Below are 26,784 nucleotides of genomic sequence, written 5' to 3' on the forward strand. Positions count from 1 at the left end.
GCAATCATACCAAGTAGTCACATAGCCGGTCGTCAGATGCATGTGCAAGGCAATGTATTGAGGTACTTGAAATAGCCAGTTAGTCAGTCAACACACTTTTCTTTTTTTTTTTTAAGCTGCTTTGGCAAGGACAGAGTCGATGGCTGCCACACCCCTACCTGTGGTCGGCCAGAAATCCTTCTCAAAGTCTGTGGATTAACGTCCTCATCACCACTGAAGTAAGGGGAAATAACAGATAAATCTCAGTGTCATGCAGGAACCTGGTCATTTGGATTTAGTACTAGCTACAATATTGCTGGCTACTGCGTGTGAAAAAATGGCTCATGATACTAGGGCTAAGTGCCTATTGGGACAACCCGGCATTGGTATCCGCAAATGCTAAGCTTTTTCTACACGAGCAGCTGCAACATTATGGTCCTGTTACTTATTGCCCTGATGAAGGCGGAACATTCTCTCCAACTGTGAAGATTCTACTTTCTCCACTCAGTTATCACCGCCGAAACGCATTTTTTTGATCAGAGGACACTGGAGGTCTTCCACTAATACACCTCACCCAGCCTGGGTTTAGAACCCTGCCTTTAGTGTTTTATTTACAAAGGACACTGATCTCTGGCAAAGACATTTTGGGTTCTTACTTTCCCTCTGATGCGTTGGCAGACCCAATCCCAGCTTTTCAATATTTCCAACCTGGGATTTTACTTTCAACTAATAAGACTTCTTTCTTTTGGTATACTTGATGTTCACAATTTGATGGAATAACGCAGTTAGAAAAAATATGTTATTGATTTCCAGAGTAATTTCACTCTGTATTGCTCTATTCTTATGTGTATAAGAAAAATTGAAAGCCTAAAATGACTAGGAACTTTTGTTTATGTCCGGAATTGGTCCGGTTTTTTTCTTTTGCTTTTCGGTTTATGTCTTGATCTTGTTTCAACCCTTTAATACATGGTTTCAATGATTTTATCCACTGTTAAAGTATGTGAATTACATGTTTGACTTAATTGTATGTACAAATTTCCCACATTAAATGTGTTTTCAATTGCAAAAAATCCAATTGTCATGAAAGGTTATGACTCTGTTATATACAAGTGGGTGTAGTGCTATACATAACCAATGAGCTTATATTGGGTATTGGACCGATATGGTATTAAATTCATTTACACCATTTAGGGGCCTTTCCCTGCCGTACTAGTACTCTTTTTTTGTGGATATAACACACTTTTATTCGACACAAAAATCTTCAAGTCAATACATAAAACACATCGGTCCATAAAAGTTGGGTCCCCTATGTCCTTTTCTCAGTTCTCCTTGTATGGAAGTTTGTCGTCCATTTGCACATTATACAACAACTTATATAGCATGGTTATCCCGCTCACAGTTGAGCCCTCCTGCATAGTCAATTCGAGCCCGGTCGGGCTCTTGTTGCCAGCCCTTTCCACAGATGGGTGAGAGATAGGGTGCCTGAGTTGTGTGTGTTTGCATTTGTCTTTTTCCCCCGATTCCAAATTTCTGTTTACAGTCCATAAAAGACAACGGGGCTCCCTCTTGGTACATATCTTTTAGGGTCAGTGCTTGTGCCGCTGTCCACCCCTCCCAGAGGTTCTGTTGTAGGCCCAGAGTGAGTTCTGTGTTATTTACTAAGGGAGAGAACGGACCCAACCCATGTCAAATGTTCTTCATACTCAGGGCTTTGTCCCAGCTGCGTAGTGACACTCTGGTGGCCTCTAGTAGGGTACCCCCCCTCTCTCAGGCACAGGTGCTAAGGGACCGTAGTGCCTTACCTGCAGCGGAATAGTAGTTGCTGCCTGTTCTATCCCACACCAACCCCTCTGGTTTTCACAAGTCGCCCAGTTGGTTGAACATCGGAGCCAATTGGGCCGCCAGAATGTATCTCCCAATGTACGGGAACCCCAGATCCCCAAGAAGCGGCAGGCGCGTCATTATTCGTCTTTGGATCCTGGGTGTCTTATTTTGCCAGATGAACTTGAATATAGCTTTTTGTAGCTCCTTAATTAAGCAGGGAGGTATATCTCTGGGCACTGAGCTGACTACATATAGTACATGGGGGAGGAGGGTCATTTTTACAGCTGTGATTCTTGCGAACCAGGACAGTTCCTGGGTTTCCCACCTGTGTAAGTCGTCCTGTAGCTGTTTCCAAAGGGGTTGTATATTCTTTCTAAACAGATCCGCTATGTCCTTTCAGTTTTATTCCCAAATATTCTACTGTGTTTTCCACCCAGATTAGGGGGCATGTATTCGCCAGGACCGTAATCTCCTCTCCTTCTTCCATTATATTTATTGCTTTGGACTTGGAATAATTTATCGCAAAGCCTGATATGTAAGCGAACTCCTAGTCGTGGATTTGCCTATGTCAGGTGTGACCGATCCTTTCTCTCTAATGACGCTAAAGAGGCGTGTGAGTGGGGCCAACAGTGGGATGCGGAAAGTTTCATAGTAGCCGTTTCCCAGACCGTCTGGGCCTGGGTTTTTATTTGCTGGTAGTGTTATTGCGTCACTAATTTCTTGGGCCGTTGTTGGTCGCCCTAATATGTTCCTATTGTGTTCTGTGATATGGGGTAGGAGTGTTGCCGGCATGTAGGATTTCTGTTTTTCGGGTTCAAGGTTTCCCCCCCGTAGCAGTTCCTTGCCATTATTTCTAGTTTCTCCTTTTCTGCAGTACGTAATTCCCCCTGCGTGTTTCTGAGGCATACAATGTAGTTGCATGTTTTTTGTTTCTTCAGTTTGGCTGCAATACATTTGTTTGCCTTCCCCCGTGTATATAATACGATTGTTTAGTGCTCAATAGTGTTTGCGCCACGCGGTCCGCAGTGTGGCTTTCTAGTTGGGCTCAGACCTTTCTCAATTCCTGCAGCGATTTTTGTGTTTGTCGGGTCTTGTTTTGTTTCTCAGCTTCATGTAATATCCCTTCCAGCTTTTGCGTTAATAGGGCCCTCTCCCTGTTATATGCTGACGCCTGTGAGATAAATTCCCCACGTACTACCGCTTTACTCGCGTCCCAGACCACCCTCCAGTCCACCTCCGCATTGTCGTTTTCTCTAAAGTATTTATTTATGGTATCCTCCAGGTGTGTCCGGAGTGCTATGTCTATGTCTCTTAATATTATCTTGTTTAATCTCCAATAGGGTCGGCGTCTACTCTCCGCCCCCACTACCTCTATATTGATCAACACTGGTGCATGGTCTGAGAGATATTTAGTCCCTATTTCCAGCTTAGTTACTTGGGGGTTGAGGGAGGCAGAGGAGTATCCTTTATGTACTGCTGAGTAATGTGTGTACTCTCAATTTTCTTCTTGGAAGAATCGCCACGTTTTGATCACCCCCAACTCTCTAAAGAGTTTGCCCAGTGCTTGTCTATTTCTCTGGTCGGCTGTCGTGGGCGGTAGTGTTTAGTCAAGTATCGGGTCTATAACACAGTTCAAATCTCAGCCTATTATTTGTTGGCCTTCACACCAACCCCCAAACTTCTGCAGTATCCCCATAATATATCGGTCTTGTTTTTCGTTGGGGACGTATAGTGCTAGTATCATGTACATGTGACCCTTTACTGTGCCCTTGATCCCCAGATACCTCCCTTCAGTATCTCTGAGTTACAGGGCAATTATTAGTGGCTTACTCCATGATTGCAGGACTGCACCTTCCCCAATGATTGCACTAAAAACACTACACAGGACCGGGGCCCAGATAACCAACTCATCTTTGAATAAGTCTGCTGGAATAAGATCTGGGCCGGCTGCTTTACTCCCTTTTTGGGTGGAGATTGCATGTATTACATCCTATACTGCCCCTTCTCCCAATAAATCTCCTTCGATGTACATTACATCTGTAATGTCAGCACCCACCGTTCCTCCATATAGGCTCTCGAAGTGGGAACGCCACTTTTCTGCCCCTGTGCAGCATTTGAGTGTCTGCTCTCCTTTCAAGTCCTTATAATTTATGAGCTGCCAAAAGAGCACATTATTTTCATTTTGTAGTGGTTCAGACATATTTCTCCACTTTTCCTGTACAAAGTAATTTCTTTTGGAATCTACCAACTTTTTATAATGTGAGCGGGCACATCACAGTTTGTTTTTGTCTACAGATCCCTTTGTATCTATGTATCCCAAGATTATCTTTTTCGCCTCTCAGCAATCCTCATCGTACCACTCATTTTTACAAACTGTTTTCTTTCTAATAGTCCCCGTGGGCTTAGAAATATGGGGGAGCATATTTTTTTTCAAGCTTTCAAATGCCTTAAATATAAGAAGGTCATTGATCTCTGGGTCGTAGATAGTTTCGGTCCATCACCTTCACCCACCTCAATGATTTAAGAGCATAATCTTCCACAGTCAGTAGGTGGGCATGTCTAGTTTCCATAGATTTAGATTCTTTTTGACCCGCTCCTCTTAATTCGTTGAAACAGTGGATAGTGATCGCTCTCTGTTCTTACTTGTATCTCAAAGTCCTCAACCTTGGCCCAAGCAACCCCTGATACAAAAATGTAATCTATGAGCGATGAACCATTGTGGCCCTTAAATGTGATTTAAGCAGGCTGATCTTTAGAGAAGCGCCAATTACACGCTCTTAGATTGAATTTATATTGCAGGCAAGTTGATTCTACTGCTGCACGATGTAGCCTCACTGCCGGTGATGCATCACATCGAGGATGTCACAAGCTAGATCTTGATCTTCCCATAGATCATTAAATAGTCCCACAGGTTCAATTTGGAGGTTAAAATCTCCAGGTACAAGAGATTAAAGCCCCCAGGCTTTTCCTCCTTTGGATAGAATTTAGGCTTTCCCTTAAACAGGACAAAGTCTCCATACAAGATTTAAAAACGTGCCTTTTATAGATATTAAATTAGTATATTAGTCAATTATCCCCAGTTGAAATGGATAGCCATTGCAAGTCCGTGGAACCTGTTTGCTGGCCTCCACCATCCAGTCCAGACCAACCTCCACCCATATCAACAGACCACCACTCTGTCTTCCATTCTTCTCTTTTGTGGCTGGCTCGAAAAATGTTTGGTATCCGTGAAGGGGGATCGGGACGGAGGACCATGTTTCCCTGAAAAAGCATGTTTTCTACTCTCTCGTTTGAGGGAAAGACCAATTCTTCTTGTGTTTTTATAATTGCTCCCAGGAATTGTTTGATTTGACTGGGGACTAGACTTGCTTTTTTCTCGTTGATGGAGTACCCCAATTCGAACCACAGGTTGATTTTCCTTTGGGTGTTGTGTTTGCAAATTTGTGGCATCTCACCTGTTACGAGCCAGTCATCTAGATAAGGGAATACTGGGATTGATTCTCTGCTGAAGTGCACTGCTACTACAGCTAATACCTTTGTGAATACCCTTGGCACTGATGAAAAGCCAAAGGGGAGGACTTTCAATTGGTAATGATCGTTTGCGATCTTGAAGCACAGGTATTTTCTGTGTGCTAGCAGTATTGAAATATGAAAGCAAGCATCTTTCCTATCCAAATATCGTCATGAAATCCTTGTTTAAACATAGAGATTTCCTTTTGTAGCATTGTCATGGGAAGCTTTTGAGGTTTGACATATGTGTTTGCTGGGTACAAATCTAGTACAGGGTGCATAGTTAAGTCTTTTTTTGGTGCAAGGAAGTATGCTGAATAGATACCCTTGTTTACCTGGTTTGCTGGAACTCGATTGCGCATTTTTGTGGCAGGGTCTTTATTTTATCTTGAAGAATTATCTTCTCTTGTGGCAACATTTTCTGATGTTTTGGAGGATGATTTTGGGGTCTTTCAAGGAACTCGATGCAGTACTCCCAACCCCTGTGGATAACACCCGCTGCTCGGATGTGATCCCCTCCCATGCGTGGGTGAATTGGCAAATGCAGCATTCAACTGGAGATACATGGGAGGGAATCTGTATCGGGGTGTCATTGGTTAGAGGCAGGGGAGCCTCTGTTGGAGGAGGCTCTACCTCTAGTTATAGTTCTTTCATACCATCTTTGAAAATTGGGCTGGTAACCCGTCGACTGACCCTGTGTATTGCCCCAGGATGAGGATTGTCCTCGGTTATAACCCATAGATTGTGGGTAATCTTGCCCACGAAAGGAGCGTCGGGAAAGGAGCCCGTTTTCTGGCCTAAAGAGTTTAGTCTCATGCTCTTCCTTTGCACTCCTTAGTGCATCAGCAATGGCCCTGTCAAATAGTACGTTTGGTTCAATAGGCATATTTAACAGTGTGGCCTTGCTTTCTAGCTTGAAACCTGACTGTGGTAGCCAGCCGAGCCATTTGACCAGGGTGCCTGCTGCTATAATGCGTCCCGCCTTATCCACTGCATCAAAATTATTTTTTAGGATACAGCTGGCAACTTGTTTCCCCTCTGAGATGGTCTTAATGAGCTGAGATTTTAAGGGCTCAGGGACAGTGTCAATTTGCTGTTGGATTGTATCCCAGACATGGCAGTTAGAACTGGCAAACAGGGTGGGGCTATTGGCAATTCGGGTTTGGTATGCTGCAGAGGTCGCTACCTTCCTGACCAGAGTATACATCTTTTTACTCTCCTTGTCTGGAGGCGCCTCAGCGGAAGTCAGTGGTGTGCCTGCCCTTTTTCTGGCAGTAGTCAATACTTAAGAATCAGGTTTTAACTGACCTCTCATATAAAAGGGGGTCAGTTGGGCCTGGTTAAAATATTTTTCAATGCAGGGGTTAACCGTTCTTTTTAGGGGAATTGTACCATAATGTCGCCACCATTGTGGCGACATTACTACAAATGCGCCGGAGCACGGTACAAAAATCCTGACCCCCATCACTGTGACCAAGCATAGCGGGGGTTGCGAGGGTGTCCCACGCTCTCTTTGGGCTCAGTAACGGGAGCCGGGGTTGCTGGGGTGTGCCCCGCTCACCATTACGGTAAGCAGGTATAAGATATTTATTTTAAAAGGGACCCTGCGGCGTCAGTCCCGGCCCACATAAGTGGGAGGAGCTGATGCCGCAGGGGTAAAAGGATGCCAGTGGCACACACAGGAGGGCGTTGCAGTAAAGGTTAATGGTGGGGAGCTAGAGGGTTGTGGTTTTAGGGATTGCGGGTCAGGGCAGGCGGGCAGAAATGATCTATCTGATCAATGCAGAATTACGGCCGGTGCAGTGAACACATAGATCCCTTTTTAGGGTGGGTATAAGCGCAGATGGCTGAATGTGTCTCTGAAATGACTGAAGAATTGGGATAAATTAGGTTACAGATTCTTTATCCCTAGGATGTCGTCCACAAAGTCTGTGTCATGTTGAGCCTCTTGTGTGTATCTTGAAATCTTGTGCAGCTTAATGAGTAGCTCATTGCATTGGAGCTATTTGTCAATAGGGGAGTCAACAATAGACTGAACTTGGTCCTCTGGGGACTGCCTAATGTAAATGTCTGGATCATCGTCGTCATAGAATTGATCCTGATTCTTGTTAAATTGGTCATTCTCCGAAAAGTGATCACCTTGGGAAGGGTCAACAATATACAGGTCATCTGAGGTGTCCTGACTGAGACTAGCAAATAGTTGCTGTGTGGAAGTGCTGGGCTCGGATCTGTCCAGTCTTTGTACGTTTGCTGGGGGTCCCCCACTGGTTTCCCCACTACCCTGTACAGTACCCTGAGCGAACTCTTCTGGATGCCTGCAGGGACATCATTTAGGGGTCGCCCCCCTTTTTATTTTTTACAAATTGAACTCTTGGGTTGTGGCCAATGCCATGTGGCCCTTTGTTTCTAGAGTGTCTGGCTTTCTTGTTCAGGCTTCTTAAAAAAAAAAAAAAACAGGGTGTTCCACAAGTTAACACGTTGAGCAGTTGTTAGGCAGAATTGCATGCAGTACCCTCTGGGACCACCACATACAATTAGGACGACAGGTGTAAGCAAAACCAACCTTTGGTATAAGTCTGTACTACACAGTTTGTAGTAGCGAGCTGAGCAGCCAGGCTTATCTCAAGAGGGAATGTGAGCAGTACAATAGGTTACACAGAGGTCTTAAAATCACATTGGTTCAAGTAGACACTTACACTCCAGATTTCTTGGTAAAACACTTATTAATTTATTACACAATCATTTAGAAATCATTCGCTAGAAGAAGGCAACTTAATATCATACACAAATACACTCCAATACCAAACCAATAAGTTTGAGTAAATTAGGCTCCCCTGAAATAGGAGCAAAATAGCATTTCAGTCACTTTAAATAGGAGGGCAAAGGGACAGGTTAATAGAAGAGATCACAAATACTTTCTTAGGCAGTGCAAGTAGTTTCAGTTCACTATATAGAGGAATTTTTGTGGGACGGCTTGATCGCTCGACATTGGAATGACCTGACAATTGCGGTAGTACAAGTCCTAGAAAGGTATAACATTGTGACTTCTAAAAAGATGCCATAAGAGGGCATCAGAGATTCTTTGCTTCAACTCAATTGAGATCTTTCTTTGGTTATTGTCTCTGATTCTAAGTGATTTTACATCAACCCATTTAATGGATAGCTGTTCTTCTTCTCCTTCTCTCTCTGTCTGTTTTTTCCTTTTTTTTTTTTTCCTCGCACATCTTTGTTCCTTTTTTATTTTTATTGAATGGTGTTTTTTTAGTTTAAAAGGCGAAAGTTTTATTTTTTGATTTTCTTTTCTTCCGATGTTGGTTGGTTTTATTGAATGAGTGTATTAGAAGTAAAAAGTACTTTGTATAAGGATTTTTCTAGAACCAAATACAAATAAAAAAAAAAGTTTCAGTTCACTAGAGTACTCAAATCAGTTCAATAGGAATAGGCCAAAGTCAATGGACTAGTGTTCTTGTAGTAAACGGTAAAGTCTTTGCAAAAGTTCTCAGAAGTAGTTTGTACGAAAAAAGATCATATGTTGGGTCACAAGCTGATTAGGCTTGCAAGTTGGGAAAGTTCCACGAACTTTCACTGCGAGAGGTTAAGTTCTCTCAATCGGGTTGGCACAGTACCTTAATATGAAGAAAAGATGCAGCTGAAGACGTTGGTTCCTGGCAGTTCCTGCAGATCTCGCTGTTCCTGAGCCTCAGTCGTGGGGACAAGAGGGAGGACGGTGGGGGTCAAACAAGCTGGCAAAATGGAAGATCTTCCGTTCGAGTAGCTGTCGTCAAGCACACAAGCTGGTGTCCTTCCCCTTGGTTAATCCTAACCAGCTTGGAGAATGGTATCCAGGTGGCTTATGAGTTGATTGGTCCCACCAACTCAAAGGAAGAAGTCGTCCTTGAAGGGGCTTCTCTGTCGAGATGAACTTGGCAATTCGGACCTGCAGAAGGCTTTCACCGGGCAAACCAACGGTCCAGGAGTTGCAGCAGCCGTCCTCTTCCAGCTTGTCTTCAGTTCTTTCGTTCCAGTGGTCGACTCTGCTTTCCAGTCCAAGAAACTTGCCTTTTAAACAGCTTTCTCCCCTTCATTTCAGCCTAGCTGCCACTCACCCAGCAGGGCGGCTGTCCATTCCGGAGAGTCAGTCAGCCAATCAAGCCAGAGTGCATTTGGGTCTCCTAGGAGACTAAGCACAGGGAGTTTCGGGCACCTCCCTCACTTCCTGCCCACCCCAGACATTCAGACGCCAGAGGCAGTCTTCAATCCTGAAGCCCGCCAAAGGCATAGAAACAAAGGGACCAAACCTGGTTTGGCGTGCAGAGACAAACGCTAGAAGGAACTTTCCAAAAAGAAATGTCGAAACAAGAAGACCGGGACCCGTTTAAACAAAGGGGTTTAAGGCGCCACCTTGAAAAACATGGCTCCCGCGATTTTTAGCTACCAGTGTTCGCGGTCGGGAAAAATCATGGTAGTTTGTTTTAAAACCACTGCCACCAGCCATTTCGATAGAAAAGGGTAGCATTTGACTGCTACGTGGGTTTCTAGACATAGGGGATACTGGGTTGTTAGGCAGAATCCTGTGCAGTTCCCTTGGGGACCACTGCAAAAAGATTAAGATACAGGATTAGGCAGTAAACCCAATTGTTAGCAGTCTGTACCAGCCAGATTTACCTGGTAGCTGTGGCTGAGCAGTCAGACTTCTCTCAAGAAGAGTAGGGCAGTATACAGAGGATACACAATAGGGCTAAAAACACAGTAGAGCAAACAAACACTGACCAGAACTTTGTATAAAAAGTATATAATTATTTATTTAACACACACTTTAAGAAATACACTAGCACTATATGGCAAAGCAAGTTCAAAACACAATCAGAAAAGTATACACAACTCCCTTAGTAATTATTTAGACAAGTCTAAGTCAAAACACCACTATTTGTCAAAACAGATGTGAGCGCGTAACTTAGATGGCACTCCAGTAATTCAGTTTAAAGGGAGAGAAAAAGGCAGGTCATGAAAATAAACAGTTCCCAAAACTTTTATAAGACCACAGCAAGTCAGTGAAGGCAGAGTCTACTGTAGAGCCAAAGTTTATAGGCTAGGCCCACTTTAAATGGAGCAAAGCGAAATGTGCCCAAGATCACACAGTTTAAAAAGCACTCAAGTATTTGTGAAAATGTTCAAAAGAGGTTGGGTTGAAGCAAAAGGTAAAGTTAGAAGGTCTGGGGGCCAACCCAGTTGGAAGGCCAAGGATTTAAGGGTCACCTTTAGCAAACCGTAGAAAGGGAGGCCAGGTGGAACACAGTACCTTTAAAGTTGAGGAAGCTCCAGCGGTGGCAGTTGTTCCTGGCAGCGGGTGGAGTTTGTGGTTTCGACCAGGGGAAGAGAAGATCTCGTCGAGGAGGAAACTTGGAGTCGTTGCACTGCCCAGGGATGAAACCAGGTTGTAGGTCAATTGGTCGAATCTAAATGGTCGACAGGACCAATGGTCGACAGGTCAAATGATCGAATTTTTTTGTTTTGTTTTTTCACATTTTTTTGGGGGGGTCCCCCTCAACCCACTTTTTTTTTGCTAAAAACCCCTTTTTTTCCCTAAACGAAAACCTACAAAATATGTATATAAAAAAAAAAAATCAATCATTTGTCCTTTCGACCAAATTGTGTCGACCGTTTGTCTGTCGACCATTTGACTAGACACCATGAAACCAGCCGTGGAGTTTGTCAGTTAAAAGGTGCGTTCCTTTTATTTGCGGTCAAAGTGGTGAAGCTTGGCTATCCGGCCGCCGGGGTGCTTGGCACGGGCGATTCGACCATGAGACGTCTTTGGAAGGCGAAATGGCGAACTGGTTGATCCCACCAGCTCAGAGGGAGAAGACTCTTCCAGCAGAAGATCTCCTCTTGTCGTCGGGAAAGTGGTGAGGTCTTTGCAGCAGGCCTCCACCGGTGGTGTCGTCGTTGCAGATGGCTTCAGCTTCTCCCCTCTTCGGATTCTTAGGTCCTGTGCTTTTATGCAGAAAAACCCCCATTCAACAGCCTAGCTGTCACTCACACATGCTAAGTGGTGAGCAGGGCGGCTCACCACTGGGCCAATCAGAATAGAGTGCAACTTGGGTTGCTAAGGCAACACAGTCCAGGGTGCCAATGCCCCTCTCCACACATCCTGTGAAACCCAGACAGAGTGGCACCAGTTGGAGAGCTTCTGTGGAGAAGCCCGCCAAAAAGTGGAACAAAGGACTCGACCTTGGTTGGAGTTACAGAGACGGACACGAACACCATTTTAGAAAAGAGTTCTGGCGAAAAGACCCAACCGGGGATTTAATATTAAATAAATAAACCGGCGGTATCTTTAACATTGCACCAAAAAATGGTGCGTTTAAAACCAATGGGAAAATCCCATAGGAAATATTCTGGTGGAATATTTCGCATGGTAACCACTGCCACCAGCCAGAAACTCGACAAGGGGGACTGGACAGTGCCCCCTTGGAAAACAGACCCAGGGGCAATCTAATTACCCCTTCCAGTACTTCCACAATATGATGGTTTGTACTGGTTCTGTTCACAATTTTGGACTAGTAAAGTCAATGGTGACTTTACATGCCCTGGGAGACAGTAGTCAGTCCCAGGGTATGGAGTCTATGTTTGGGGGTCACTATGACACCCCTGTGTTACTGCACTGAGGGTGCTGTGTAACACACATACTAAAACAGATGATACCCTATAGAGTAAAAAGGATACCCCATAGCCCATAAACACATACTAAGTCAAAGACATACCTCAAATCATGCCTACGAGTAGGAGGAGAAAAAAACAAACCCCAAAAAATAAGCTGGGGGACTTACTATGTTTGGGAAATTAACCTTATAAGAGAATTCTCCCTCACATAGGTAACCCCTCAAGCACCTTATAGGAAGATAGTGTGTGCTGGGTCAGGAATTTAAAAAGACTAGTAAAGTCAATTTAACCTTATATTCTCTGGGAAACAATAGTTTATCCCAGGGAAGGTGTTTAAATCTAAAAAGACATCCCTGTGTCACTGCACTGAGGGTGCGGTGTAACACGCATGAAAAAATGCCGATGGAGTTATCTTAAAGCTCCATAATCAAAGAACACAAGAGTAAAACATGCATCAAAATACATGAAAGAGTGGTAACAAAATCAAGTCCTCAAAATCCAGCAAAGTGGCTGGGGGTCTCTAAAGTGAAGGGAATTAGCACATTTATGAGAATTCTCCCTAACAGCAGTGACCATAAATAAGAAAGTATAGGAATAACAAATAATTTGTCTTTCTGGAATTCTATCCAATAATTGCTAGACTCATTAAAGGTTTATTTCAGGTACACTTCAGGGGTGAGTCACTGATTTAGTCTGTTCTTGAACACCTCAAATTCACAATGCAGAGAAAATACTCCAAAAAGCATTTAGAGTAGAATAAGCATCCATTTTGGACTATGTATTTTCGCAAGTTGAAGTCATAGCATGTTTTTTTCTGCCATACATATAGTAATCCATTCTTGTATGAAATGTTTATCATGTTACAGTGATATTGTAACCATATTTTCCATAGTGTACTTAGGAACAATGCTATGTGATGCCACTTCCTGTTTTGTCAAGGGGTAAAAGGTTGTGTTCCATCGCGGTGGGATCAAATGTCATTATAGGTCAAGGGTTATGTGATTTCACTTCGGTTACCCCTGGCATTTTGGTGAAATGACATCCCTGGATGCCTGTCCATAAAGTCGACAAATCAAGAAATCCTTTTCATTACTTTTTTAAATAAGAATTCTATGGTCCACTCTGTGGACTTTGAGAAAGTGTTAGGTCCAGATGGAGAGGGTTCCTGGAGAGAACCCTGTCTCTTGTGGTGTAAAGCCTGTGAGAAGGTGTCTTCAGCGGGTGTGTAGTCTTTTTCTTGTGATTCTGGTTTATGTGTCAAAATTCTAGAGGCTTGACGTTTTGCCCATAAGCAGCATCTCGGGGACATGTTGTTGGATACGTTGCTGCATTTTTGACATGCCTGAAGAGTGTGTCGAAGATTTCTCTTTTGTTGTGAACTCTTCTGCGCCTGAAAGAAGGGTCTTTTTAGGCATGGTGTCAGAAACGGGCATACTCTGCGAAAAGTTTTGGAGACGTGTCGTGTGGAGATCGCGAGGGCCCAGAGGACAGCGGGCGCTTAGATTTTTCCTTCTCCTTCGACACTGCGTGGCTGTGTTTGGCTGATGACGTGGTCGGCGTTCAGCTCAGGGTTGTGTCTTTAGTGTGTTTGTAAAAGCCGGTGCTTTTGCCTCCGGATGTCTTCTCCATGACTGGAGTCAGGGGCTAGCACTTGTAGCTCAGTCGAACCCTGATCGTCCTCGGCGTTAATATGAGCGCCGTCGCTGCCTTCGTCAGATAAACCCACCACGTCGATGGAGGCTTTGGCTTGCATGACACGGTCAGTCGAACGTTTCGTGTGTCGATCTTTTGGGGTCCTGGGTTTGAAAAGCTTGCAAGATTTGCAATGGTTTTCATCGTGATTCCATGGAAGACAATGGTTGCACACCATTGCGTGTCTTTCCAGGGATATTTTGGACTACAAGTAGGCCAAAATGTAAAAAATGTAAAAGGAGTGTTTTCCATAATGGAAGTGAAAGGCAGCATGACGACAAACGGGAAGTGATGTGAGGAAAATAGGCATTCTCTAGACAAAGTATATATTCCCCCCCACTCTCCCTACTGTAAAGGGCCAGAGCCCAATGAGGGCCTGTCTAGACTGCAGTCAGTCCGTCAAACGAAGATTTCCTTTTGACGGAGGTAACTGGAGTCATCAGTCGAGCGTCGCCGAAGATTGCTTGGAAGCGGGAAGTGAAAGAGCGATGGAACGATCAATATAATATCAAACTTTGGACTAATAAAGGAATCTCCACAACATGTGACCAACTATAGTGGCAGGAAAAAACAATCTGAGGGACCTCGGCGTGTGAAGGACCATGGGTACAGTCGACGGCACGCTAGGGATAATATTACAAACATGCCCAGTTGACGTCCCTTTGAGTTTCGAAAACAAGTCATGCAATACCCCGCGACTACCACTAGTTGTCAGCCTATGCATAGCATGTGATCTAAGCAAATGCACAAGCCTCAGAAATATGTGTGTGTGTGTGTATGTGGGACACATTCTATAATAGGTGTTATATTTCTAAGAACACACTTACGGTGTAACCCGATTTTGCCCACAGATCAGCGTTGCGTAATGTAACCCTCCAATGCTTGAAGAGCTACTCTTACATTATAGACCACTAGAAAGAAACTAATGGCTTCTAGTTTCTTAAGAATTAAATCTGATTTGTACTGACACTACATTCTCTAGTTCCGTGGTCTGTGATGAAAGAGAATCTCCAAACAGATATTATCATCACAAGTCTGTCACTGCCCTATTTTCGGCAGTGCATGTTATCTGAACCACTTAATTGCCTTGAATTATTTCTTACCAATTGTGAGTTCAGTAACCTGGTTGCTACCTCCTTGTGGCAAACCACTGTGCACAGATAGCAGAGCAAATTCAGCTTAGCTCGAGGCGTTCCAGTTGTCTTCTCTGTGGAATCAATCAGGGAACACACTTGCAGTAAAAAGCCATTCCAATCTGGTGCTTTCATTGATGCCAACTTCTCAGCTAAAAATATGAAGAAACAGCAGGATGTAAGGTCAAACACAATCACACTTCTAGCACAGTTAATGAAAAAAACACCACAGGGTGATTTTGCTAGAATTGTATAATAAAACAGTGGGTTTAAGGACACTGGGGAAGTGAGGGATGGAGTAGCTTCCTGCTAACTGGGCCTGCTATTGTAGGCGAAGCCAATGAAGAGTGGCAGTCCCCAAAGACTCCACCATGGTGGATGAAGCTGCCACTGCTACAACACTCCCATTCCGACTGTCACTGAACAAGCTTACTGAATAAGACACTGACATTACATTTGCAGTACATGTAAGGCAACGCGCAGCTGACGGACCGAAAACTAAACAGCAAACTATATCTCAGTGAGAAAGCATGGTACACAAAAAAAGGTGTGACATCCTAGTTAAAGAAGTGGATGACGTCCACAGTCCCTAGGCAACAGATTCGGCCCGGTATCTTCGCAGCTAAAGGAGCAAGGGTATCACAGAAGCAGGTGTGAAAGGTGGCACACAGTAGAACAAGTTACTTACCCCTGGTAACGTTCTTTCAATTGGATGTTCCTCCCACGTTTTCCTCATCTTATGATAATTATCCTTCCAGCTTCAGCTGTTTTGGATTTTTTTTTCCAACAGGGGGCGCTGTATGCCGTCTCGTCGAGCCACTTGGCTTCTGTTCTGTTCTTCCCCTCTTGAAGAGAAATTACCAGGCATACCATAGACCGTAAACTCCAAGAAAGCATAAAGTGTAAGAGCACGTACATTCTACGGCAGGGTAGCTGGGAGGGGTGATGAGGAATACGTGGGAGGAACATCCTTTCGAAAGAACGTAACCAGGGGTAAGTAACTTGTTCTTCGAATGAATTGTGTCCTCCCACGCATTCCTCATTTTATGATAAGACTCCCAAAGCAGTAATAATTTGATAGTGGGAGTACGAATTATATTTTGTTTTAAATGTTATGGACTGAATGAAGGACCGCTTTTGCAAATTGTCCTTCCTAACTGGAAGATGAATCCAGGCAGTAATGTTTCACAAACGTGTGAATGGACGACAAAGTGGCCACTGAACAAATATCTTTGATTGGGACACTTCACTGAAGAGCAGAAGAGGTTGCCATGCCCCTTATGGAATGTGCTCTCAAACCTTCTAGCTAATCTGCAACATTCCCCAGGATGATCCATCTGGATAGGGTCTGTTTGTAACAGCTAAACCCAATCTAGGGCCAGTATAGCCAATGAATAGTTGGTCATTTTGACGAAATTTAGCCATTCTTGATATATAAAAACTGAGAGCCCTTTTTGGGTCCCGTCTATGTAATCTTTCCTCCTCCTTTCCAGGATGATGAGGTGGATAGAAAGTTGGCAAAATAATCTTTTGCGACGAGTGGAAGTATGAGACTACTTTTGTTGAAAAGAAGGTTTCACTATGAGAACAACCTTGTCCTTATAGAAAACTGTATGTGGGGGTTTACAGGAAAGTGCCTGCAACTCTTACCCTGCGGGCTGATATTATTGCGATTAGCAAAACAGTTTTCAAGGTTATGTTAGAAATGTTAACACCAGTTTAAGATCCCATACAAGGACTTTCAACTGAACTGGTGGAAATACATTAATAAGACCCTTTAGAAATTGAACAATCAAAGGGATTTTAATATATTAATTATTTTAAGAGCGCTTGAAAATATATTGTGCCGCCAGATAACCTTTAATTGTTCCAATCTGGAGCCCTAGATTTGCCAAATGTAAAATAATAAAAGAAAGCACCATAGATGTGTCACATAGAAAAGGATCATCTAAAAACACAAGGGTGTTCCTGATCGAACTAAGTTGAAAACATCATTTATATAGCTGTCAGTAATTATTCAACTGGTAGCCTAAACAGCAGTATATATCAGATTGTCAGTATTACATTTATTGGTATCTCACCAGTCAAAGTAACCTTATGAGAGTAGAATGGGTACACTAGTATAGAAAAATAAACTTTATTTTATTTTTTTGTTTATAGCAAAGAAAATGACAATTCAATGAGTACATAATATAACAGAAAACATACATAAACACAGTTTATACTAACAAAGAAAGAACACTGGTTGACCAATTCCGTCAATAAAAGTAAAATGTATACAAAAATTAGCGAAAGTAGGGGTACAACCCCATAATAAACTATATATATGCAAATAGCATATGCATGCTGCCGAAAAAATGGTTTAATGTTGGCAGAAAAAAATAATACATGCCAAGATAGTTAATAGAGATGGAACTAACCCTGCTGACCCTTACTTGTTTTAGGGGTAAAGTGAATCAAAATAAATGACACAGATCATGCACTAGGCAATGAATGTTGTGTGTAGGGCCTAATTTTGGCTGAAAAGAACACCAACATAAACATTAACACACAAAGTGTTGTGTATTGGGCCTAATTTAAATCAATGGCATAGGTCATGCACCAAACAATGAATGCTATGTATAGAGCAATATAATACTTTTTGGTTAGAAATCACAACAATATTGACAGTGTCGCACAAAAATATACATTTGTGAAATTGAAATGTACACTTACTTTTACAAAAAGTTATATAGTGGTTTACATAAGCTGGCATGAATCATGACACAGGCTGTCGCTATAACGCATGCATGGCCACAGTGATAAAAAGCAGGGGAAAACAGGGCCTGCAGTTATCACTTGTGACTAGTTGGTGTTTCAGTGGTATATAAATAGATGGAGACCACCTTCATCAGGTACACGGATCTTGACAGTCAGCCTTTATTCGTACAGTAGAAAAAGAGGTGCCCCTGAAATAATAATTAGAGGGGATATTTAGAGCTCAAAGGTTATACTAAAGAGTGGGAGATAAACCAGAGCTCATGACAATATATGGTGAACGCATCAGGCCTCAAACGCCCAACCACTGGGAGGCTGTAGCCCCATAAGTGAATAAAAAGATAGAGAGGTGAGTATAAAGGGTAGCCCTGGTAGTGTGGAGTAGGAAACACCCACGTGGAAAAATACAGAATGAATGCTATTATGAAGAAGGAAGTATATAGTGAGGCAAAAGGATGCCCAAACCGAAGGGATAGCACAATAGACAAGTAATGCCAAATCGTATCTTAGATGGCACATACTACGCTTGCCATGAAAAAATTGTCATGCAGTCAGAGCATTGTGATGACATACTAGGGAACGTTGAATCTCAATATCAGACTAAGCTGGTGAAAGAAAAAACGTTGTAGCTATAAGTATGAAAAAGCAGGGGGGCGTGGCTTGGACGGCCATGTAAGGGGTCGCACTCTGGAGGTGCTCCGCTGATCCTGTTTTGATCCTGATGGAGGGGTGCGTCCACGGGGGCCGGCCGACGCTGGAAATCGATGTCCAGGTGTGGGAATGCCACCGCTACACCCGGTGAAAGTTTGTGATGTCTGGGAGACCCAGGAACCGAAATAAATGCGATTGACTGGGACGAGCCCTGAGCAGGCGGACAAGACAAAATGGCGGCGACACACTGCGAACACCGAGGATCGTGAAGTCAGTGTCGCGATCACGAGTGCAGGACCCATGGGTCCCTTCGCTTGGGGACTAGTACACGTGAGCGCCGCCTAGGACGCCTGGTGGCCCAGCGAGCTGGAGGGCCGAACGGATGCAGCTGTGACGACGGGACCGTGGGCCCGGTGGTGGGGGTGCTCCGGGCGTGTTGGATGCCCCATGGTGTGGTGGGCCAGGCTTTGAGCATTGAGTGGCGTGACTCCCCTTCGGTGCCTGGCGGGACGGGCCCCCGCCCGACTCATACAACAACATGACCACGAGAGGTGTGAAACCCAAGGCCAAACAGCCCACAATGGAGGCTTACGCCAAGTCCCCCTCAGGGGCGGAAGGAGACAAGAACAAAGAGACCCCCGTGACGGCCGCGGAGTCACCGGGCACGATACAGGAGGTGCTGGCGGCGATTGCGGACTTAAAAGTGTCATGGGAGACCAAGTTGGGCCTCGCCATGAAAGAGCTACAGGAAGGCTTAAACCTTAAGATCGGTGCCGTCCAGGAGGAGGTGAATCTGCTTAGACTGGATGTGAGGGCGATCTCGGAGCGCACGGGGACCATCGAGAAGGAGACGGCCACGAACACGGCAGACTGCACTGCTCATAAAAAGGAACTACACGCCCTTGTGCAACGGGTGGGCAACCTGGAGGACAGAGCGGAGCAGGCGGAGGGACGTGCCAGGCGCAACAATATTCGCATCGTGGGCCTACCTGAAGGAACGGAAGGGCCAGACCCCACGGAATTTGTGGAATCCATGTTTTTGCAGGAGATTACCGGCAGGGTACTGACCCAGGGGTTTGCAGTCGAGAGGGCGCATAGGGCCCTAACCAGGAGGCCACCTCCTGGGGCCCCCCCGCGGCCGGTGATCGCGAAAATTCTGAACTACCGAGATCGCGGAAAGATTCTTGAATTCTTTCAAAAAGGGGGAACGATTGACAGAGGATCGGCCAAGATCACGGCCTACCCTGACTACACGCTACAAGTACAGCGGAGTCGGATGCACTTCGGGCGGTGAAAAGGAGACTTCGTGAAGCTGGCCATCGCTTCATGCTACTCTACCCGGCCAAATTGAAAGTTTTCTACAGAAGCAGATCCCTGTTTTTTGAAACACCGACTGAAGCGATGGACTGGCTAGACGCGCTGGGCAGTCCTCAAGAACCGGGCATCCAGGCAGAGACTACGGAAGATAAGTAGCTTACGGCTGGGTCGCCTAGGGCAATGGGGCCGAGACATTGGGACTTGAATATAGTCATTTATACGGTATATGATGCGTATGATGTGGTGCTGACTGGCTGGCCCATTGGGCGTGCCTACGCGTGGTTACTTGGTTGGGAGCTCCAAGAGGCTTCCTTTGTCCCCAGTAGTAACATATCTAGTTAGTTAGGTCGCTGGTAGATCGGCGACGCCCCGCGGGGTCCTACTCCTTGAATACGGGATAAGACCAGACGCGGGTGGGCCTGAGATCCAGGGATGGAGCTGGGCTTTTGTTGGGATGGGAGGGGTTGTTTGCTGTGGTGTGTAGTTGGGAAACAGGGAGGGGGGACGGGGATCAAGGGCGGAAGAGCCGGCAGAGTGTTAGACCAAGGGGGTATTGTGGGGAGGGCGGGGCTGAATACAGACCAAACTGATGGCATCGGATAGTCTTCGCATAGTTACCTGGAATGTCCGAGGCCTCAATAGTTACCTCAAGCGGAACAAGGTAATGCTATACCTGAAGAGGATGCGGATAGATATAGCCCTGCTACAAGAGACCCACCTCACTAGGGAGAAATTGGAGGTGGTCAAGAGGAAGTGGAAGGGCAAGGTGGTGGGTGCCACGTACTCGGCGTATGCTAGAGGGGTCATCACCTGGGTGGCGCCGCACGTGCCGTTCCGGGTGCTTGGCTCGATAGTGGACCCGGAGGGTAGAATGGTGGCGATAACAGGACTCCTGGAGAACAGGGAAGTACACATCCTCAACCTGTATGCCCCCAATTATGATACTGCAGCCTACTTTAGATCCCTCTATGGCAAACTTGGCCCCTTGGTAGGGGGTGCGATGGTGTGGGGTGGGGACTTCAATTGCGTCTTAGATCCCAAAATCGACCGGTCCGCTGATACCAAAAGGAAAATGTCGCCAGCGGCCAAGGCACTCGGGACATTACTGGGAGACCTGGGACTGGTAGATGTGTGGAGGAAACTCCACCCCACAGATAGGCAGTATTCGCACTATGCGGCGCCATACGATTCATACACGAGATTGGATTATGTGTTTGGAACGGCCGAGATAGCGAGCGAAATAGTGGGGGCGGAATACAAGGCCCGAGTATTGTCGGACCATTCGCCCCTGGTGGTAGAGTGGCGACACCAACCCCCTAGGCCTCGGGTCCCCACATGGAGGCTCCGGTCAGAGGCACTGCAGGATGAGGGATTCCGGGAAGACCTGAGGGTTGCCATCGGGGAATATTTTGAGATAAACACGGGTAGCGTGCGCTCTGCGGGAACTCTGTGGGAGGCCTTTAAGGTAGTGGTGCGCGGAGTGGCCATCTCTAAATCCAAGGGACTTCAAGGGGGTATCGGGAGGGAGCTTCAGGACACCGAAAGGGAACTGGAGAGCCTGGCTCGTCTCGAGAACGCCACTCAGGAAGACAAGACTAGGATGAGGGACCTTCAGGTGGCGTGCAGCGCTCTTTGGGATCGACTATGTAGATTGAACCATAGGAAATACACCGAGCGGCTGGACGCGGGGGGCGACAAGCCAGGCAGACTGCAGGCCTGGCTGTACAAGAACGAGTCCCCCTGAGTGGTTATTCATGAGATCCGTGGTGAAGACGGTTGTCTTCGCAGCACTCGGGATGGGGTGAACAAGGAATTCCTCAGGTTCTACAAACGTTTATATGAGGACACTGGGGAGGACAGGAGCCAGGACATCCTGAACACACTGGAAGACATTGGCTTGCCCACCCTAGACGACCTGGAGCGGGAGGAACTGGACGCCCCTAGCACTTCGGATGAGCTGGAGGTGGTGATCCGGGGCCTCCCCACGTGTAAGGCACCTGGAGCGGATGGACTGCCTAGTGAGTTTTACAAGGTGTACGTGCAGGAGCTGCTCCAGCCACTGCTGGCCTTGTTTAACGAGGCATACGAACAGGGAGAACTCCCGCTGTCCCTCCGTGAGGCCATGATTGTCCCATTACTGAAACCAGGCAAGCCGGCTGTTGAGTGTGGATCTTATAGACCTCTGTCCATGCTAAACCAGGACAGCAAAATACTCACGGCGGTGCTGGCCAACAGGTTGAAGAAGGTGATTGGCAAGCTGATCCACCCGGATCAAACGGGATATGTCCCAGGCAGGAATATCAGCGATAATCATAGGAGGCTGCACCATGTTATCGACCATACTAAGGATGACACGGGCAAGATGGCGGTAGTGTCGGTGGATGCGGTCAAGGCCTTTGATTCAGTGAGATGGCCTTGGCTGAAAGCGGCCCTGCAGGGATACGGCGTGGGCCCTGGGTATATCAGATGGGTCCAGTTGTTATATAGCAGCCCGGTGGCAAGGGTCAAGACTGGGGCCACAGTCTCGGATGCCTGGCAACTCAGCAGGGGGACCAGGCAGGGATGCCCTTGGTCACCCATGTTATATATACTCGCGCTGGAGCCGCTGGCGATATGCCTGCGGCAACAATACGGAGAGGTGGGCATTAATACCGCCAGCAGCAGCCACTTAATATCTCTCTATGCGGACGATATGCTGCTTTACTTACGCTACCCGGAGGAAAACCTGCAGTACGTACTGGAAGTACTGGATCATTATGCTGTCCTCTCGGGCATATCAGTGAACCCCAGGAAATCTAGCCTGTTCCCTCTGGGCGGGTACAGGGACGACCCGCTGGAGAGGCTGCCGGTGTTGCCAATACCATGGCGGACCGACACGTTTAGGTACCTGGGGGTAAATATTTACCACCGGATTGAAGCGGTACACAAGCATAACACAGAGAGAGCCATAGAGGGGGTCAGGAATAGCATGACATTCTGGTCCAGATTGCCCCTGTCCATGATGGGGAGGGCGGCTTTGCTGAAAATGGTGGTCCTTCCCAGACTCCTGCATTTCTTCGTGAACGTCCCGCATTTGATCCCCAAGAGCCTATTTGTACGACTTCATAGTATGTGTAGGGGCTTCGTGTGGGGTAACTCCAGAAATAGGGTGGCCCTGTGGAAGCTCCAAAACCCGTACGAGAAGGGGGGTATAGGCTTGCCCAACTTCGAACTATATTATCTGGCGGGGCAGCTGTTGTATGTGGCCAGGTGGTTGTCTGATGAAGATTCGGCGGAATCTAGGTTGCTGCGGGAGGATGCGGCCCCATACTTCCTGCGAGAGGTGGTGTGGCTACAAAGGAATAAACTGACGGGAAGAGGGCGGCTACTGAGGTTGGGATGGGAGGTCTGGCACAGAACGTGGAAACTGATGGGGGAGCCAGAACCGCTATCTTGGCAGGTCCCGCTGGTGGCCCTGTGCGAAAACGACTCCCAATTGTTTCAGTCTGTCCATAGGCACTGAGAGCCGGTGGGCCTGGCCACGCTCGGGGACATATGGCGGGAGGGGAAGGCGTTGGACTTCCAAAAGTTGCAGGATGAGACGGGGTGCACAGAGGCCAGTACATCATCTATGCCAGGCTAGTGCAACGAGTAAGAGAGAGATGGCCGGTGACGGCACTGGCAGATGATCCCGATGCCACCCTTGAAACTATGTATGATGTCTCAGAGGGCGAGCATGAAATATCGCGGATATACAAACTCCTCAGAACGAAGGCTGGGAAAGAGTTGCCCCAACTGAGGCATGAATGGGAGGAGGAGATGGGTGAACTCATGACGGAGGGTCAGTGGAAGAGGGTCCTGGGGTATCATAAAAAGGTGTCCCGAAATGCACGGCTCCAACAACTCCAGTTCTACATTACTCACAGGGCCTACCTGACTCCCCAGAAGATCGCACGGTTCGGAGGCTTGATCACTCAAAAATGCCCCAGGTGTGGGGAGGTGGACGCTGGGTTGCTACACATGTTTTGGGCCTGCCCGGAAGTGTATAGATTTTGGGAGGAGGTTAAGATGAAGCTCGCAGGTGGGGGAGTGGTGTTGGACGTGGGATCTGCCTGGTCGTGTATGCTTGGGATCTTCCCCAGGCCCAGACACTTTAGGCACCTGAGCAAGCTGAGGGACCTGGCATATGTTCTGGCCAAACGCAGGATTGCCATGAACTGGAAATCGGCTTGCAGGCCGAGAGTGGAACTTTGGTGGGCGGACCTTATGAGGTGGGCGGAGGCTGAATCCGTGGTATGGTTTGAAGCGGTCACTAGAGGGGGCGAGGAGGAGATAGGGCCCTTGCTGGCCTGGCGACAATTGGTGGCCTCTATGACCAACCCACAACAGGGTTTGGACGAATCTGAGAATTCGGAAGATGGGCCTACGGACAATGTTCCACCTGACTGTGCCCCGACTGAGGATACAAGGGAGCCGGCTCTGGCTTGATGGGGGGTTGGGGGAGTTTTTTCGTATTTTCTTTTGTGTTTCTGTAAATAATTAACAGTTTTATTGTGTTGTGTGTTGTTTGTTTTTCTAAAATATAAAATCAATAAAATATTTAAAAAAAAAAAGTATGAAAAAGCAACGTAGTTAGCATACTGTGTGTTAATCACACTAAAAGTAGAGGGACTCACCGTGTTTATAAAGGGAAAGCACTTTGCACACTTAAGGTGCACAGGAGCATGGAAATTCAAAACCTGTGGCTGTTTGCATCAAGCCATCATGCAAAAAAGATACAAGGGACCGGAACGTGGCTGAAACAACAGACACGAACTGTTTAGAAAAGGTATTATTTTGGAAAAACAGACATGCTAGTAAAGCATATACAGGAACGTATGCAGCACTAAACTTACTGGTAAGACCTCATCCGAGTGCATACATCCAAGCAGATACAGCGCTGAGCTAGCTGCTATGGGCTCCTACCGATGTCAGCTGGTTGCCGGCAGTGTAGGAGTGAAGCGCCAGTAAACACACATAGCGCTCTTCCGGCGGCGTGAACCGCATTGGGAAGAGAAAGTGTGAACAAAAAAAGAGGACTGAAACTCAGAGTATTAAGATGGAGACCGTGGTCCATATAGAAGGATTGAAGGGCAGAGAAAGAGGACTAACGCTAGCACTGCTATACCAAGAAATGTGCATTGTTGAGCAAATCTTGTTTTATTGGAAGGAGCTAATGTCATGCAGAGAGAAATAACATAGAATGTGTACAATAACTAAATAGGAAAAATACTAGACAATTAGTGAGGGGATGAATAAAATTGAAATTAAAAGCGCTATATACCCAATATACAGAATAAATAAATAGGAGAAAATTAAAAGAAAAAAAGAAAAAATAAATGATAAAAATGTAAATATAAGGCGCTTTATTGCCACAATGGAGATGTCTCATTTAAGCCATTGGAGATTGTGTCCAATTGGAAAATCCATCGGGCCTCTTTGTTAGAGAGGGCTTGAGAGGGATTGGTAGAATTTTTTACAATATCAATCACCCACCAGCGAAAATCCTCTGTGGTATGGCCATATTCCATAAAATGGCTCACTAATGGCGAGTTGATTGATTTGCAACGAATCCTGGAACGGTGTTCCGTGATTCTAGTATGGACTGGCCGTGTAGTTTTGCCTATGTATTTGAGCCCACATGGGCACTCAATGCAGTTTATCGCCCAGGCAGTCTTGCAATTTGAATGATGTCGTAACTCCCAGGGTTTGCCGCGTACAGAGAATGTTTTGGTTCTAACTGCAAATTTACAGATGGAGCAGGACCCACAGGGGAAATGACCCGTAAGTGGGCGAAGATCCCAACTTGTTGTGGTGGATCTTGAACTTTTATGTGAGGAGGATGCATGGACAAGTTGGTCCTTGAGATTCGTTTGTCTCTTCATTGCAAAAATCGGGGGTGGTTCTGCTGGTAAGACTAGTTGGGCCACTGACCAGTGTTTCTTAATTACTTTTTTAATGAGAAAAGTGTGGGGGCTATATGTGAGGGCACATACTAATTTGTCGTGTGGCTCACTATCTTTAGGTAATAGTAAAGTGTCCCTAGGAGTGAATCGTGCTCGTTTATAAGAATTGGTGATCAATTTTTTGGGGTAGCCTCGCTGCTGAAACTTAATGGTCAAATTAGTGGCATGGTGGTCATAGTCGGCTATAGATGTGCAGTTTCGTCTTATGCGCAAAAATTGGGAGTAGGGTAAATTTTCTTTGAGAGTGCGTGGGTGGTAACTGTCAAAGTGCAATAAAGTATTGCGATCTGTGGGTTTAGTGAAGAGAGAGCAGACAAGTTGATTAGCCTGATGTTGAATAAGTAAATCAAAAAAGGGGATTTCGATGTTACTCATTGCATGAGTAAATTTGATCGTCTGGTGGCAGGAGTTCAACCAAAGTAAAAAGGAGTCAAGTTCAAGGGAGGAGCTTTGCCAGATGAATATAATGTCATCTATATAGCGTCTCCAACTCTCAATATATTGGCGATTTGGATTGATGTCTGAAAAAATAAATTTGGACTCAAAATCAGCCATAAAAATGGTAGCGAGACTGGGAGCAAAGGCCGCTCCCATTGCGGTGCCTTGGGTTTGCTCATAGGATAGGTTTTGGTAAGTGAAATAGTTCTTGGTAAGAGCCAAGGACAATAATTCCATGATAAATTCAGTAGGGGCTTTAAATCTCTGTGTAGAATGGGTCAAATTATTTCTAACACAGTCCATGGCCTCGTCATGTGGAATATTGGTGTACAGTGACGTAATGTCAAGTGTTACCAGTAAACTAGTAGACGGGTCAAAGGCCTTGCCTTCAAACAGAGAGATCACTGCGGTACTGTCTCTAAGGTATGTCTCTGTTTGTTGGCTAATGGGCTGAAGGTACTTGTCAATAAATTGACAGACTGGTTCCAAAACGGTACCACAGCCTGTCAATATTGGTCTTCCCGGTGGTTTTTCCAAATCTTTGTGAATTTTTGGGATCGCATAAAATTTGGGAGTGGAACAATCAGGTTTGTTTAGGAATTGCGCTTCTTTAGAGGTGATCCAGGAGTGTTGTAAGACGTAGTCTGTGATTTCCGAAATAGTCTTCTGAATGTCTTTTATAGGGTCTTTATGGAGAGGACGGTAACTACCTGGTACATTGAGAAGGTCTAGAACCATAGTATGGTATTGGGACTGGTTCAGGATTACTATACCTCCACCTTTATCTGCCGGTTTGATGACTATTTGAGGGTTATTACTGAGAGATTTTAAAGCTT

General features: G+C 45.8%; 1 protein-coding gene across 2 annotated transcripts in view; it reads right to left on the reverse strand.

The window, feature by feature from the left end:
- Positions 1-26,784, reverse strand: part of ULK4 (unc-51 like kinase 4) — a 2,742,936-nt gene that overhangs the window by 2,329,361 nt on the left and 386,791 nt on the right. For both annotated transcript variants that reach the window (XM_069648276.1, XM_069648275.1), the window contains exon 15: positions 14,772-14,953. In XM_069648276.1, the coding sequence (XP_069504377.1) occupies positions 14,772-14,953 (182 nt within the window). The remainder of the gene's footprint in view (positions 1-14,771; positions 14,954-26,784) is intronic.

This window comes from Ambystoma mexicanum, chromosome 2q (genome assembly GCF_040938575.1).
Source record: "Ambystoma mexicanum isolate Mex_15411 chromosome 2q, UKY_AmexF1_1, whole genome shotgun sequence".
NCBI classification, from domain to species: Eukaryota; Metazoa; Chordata; class Amphibia; order Caudata; family Ambystomatidae; genus Ambystoma; species Ambystoma mexicanum.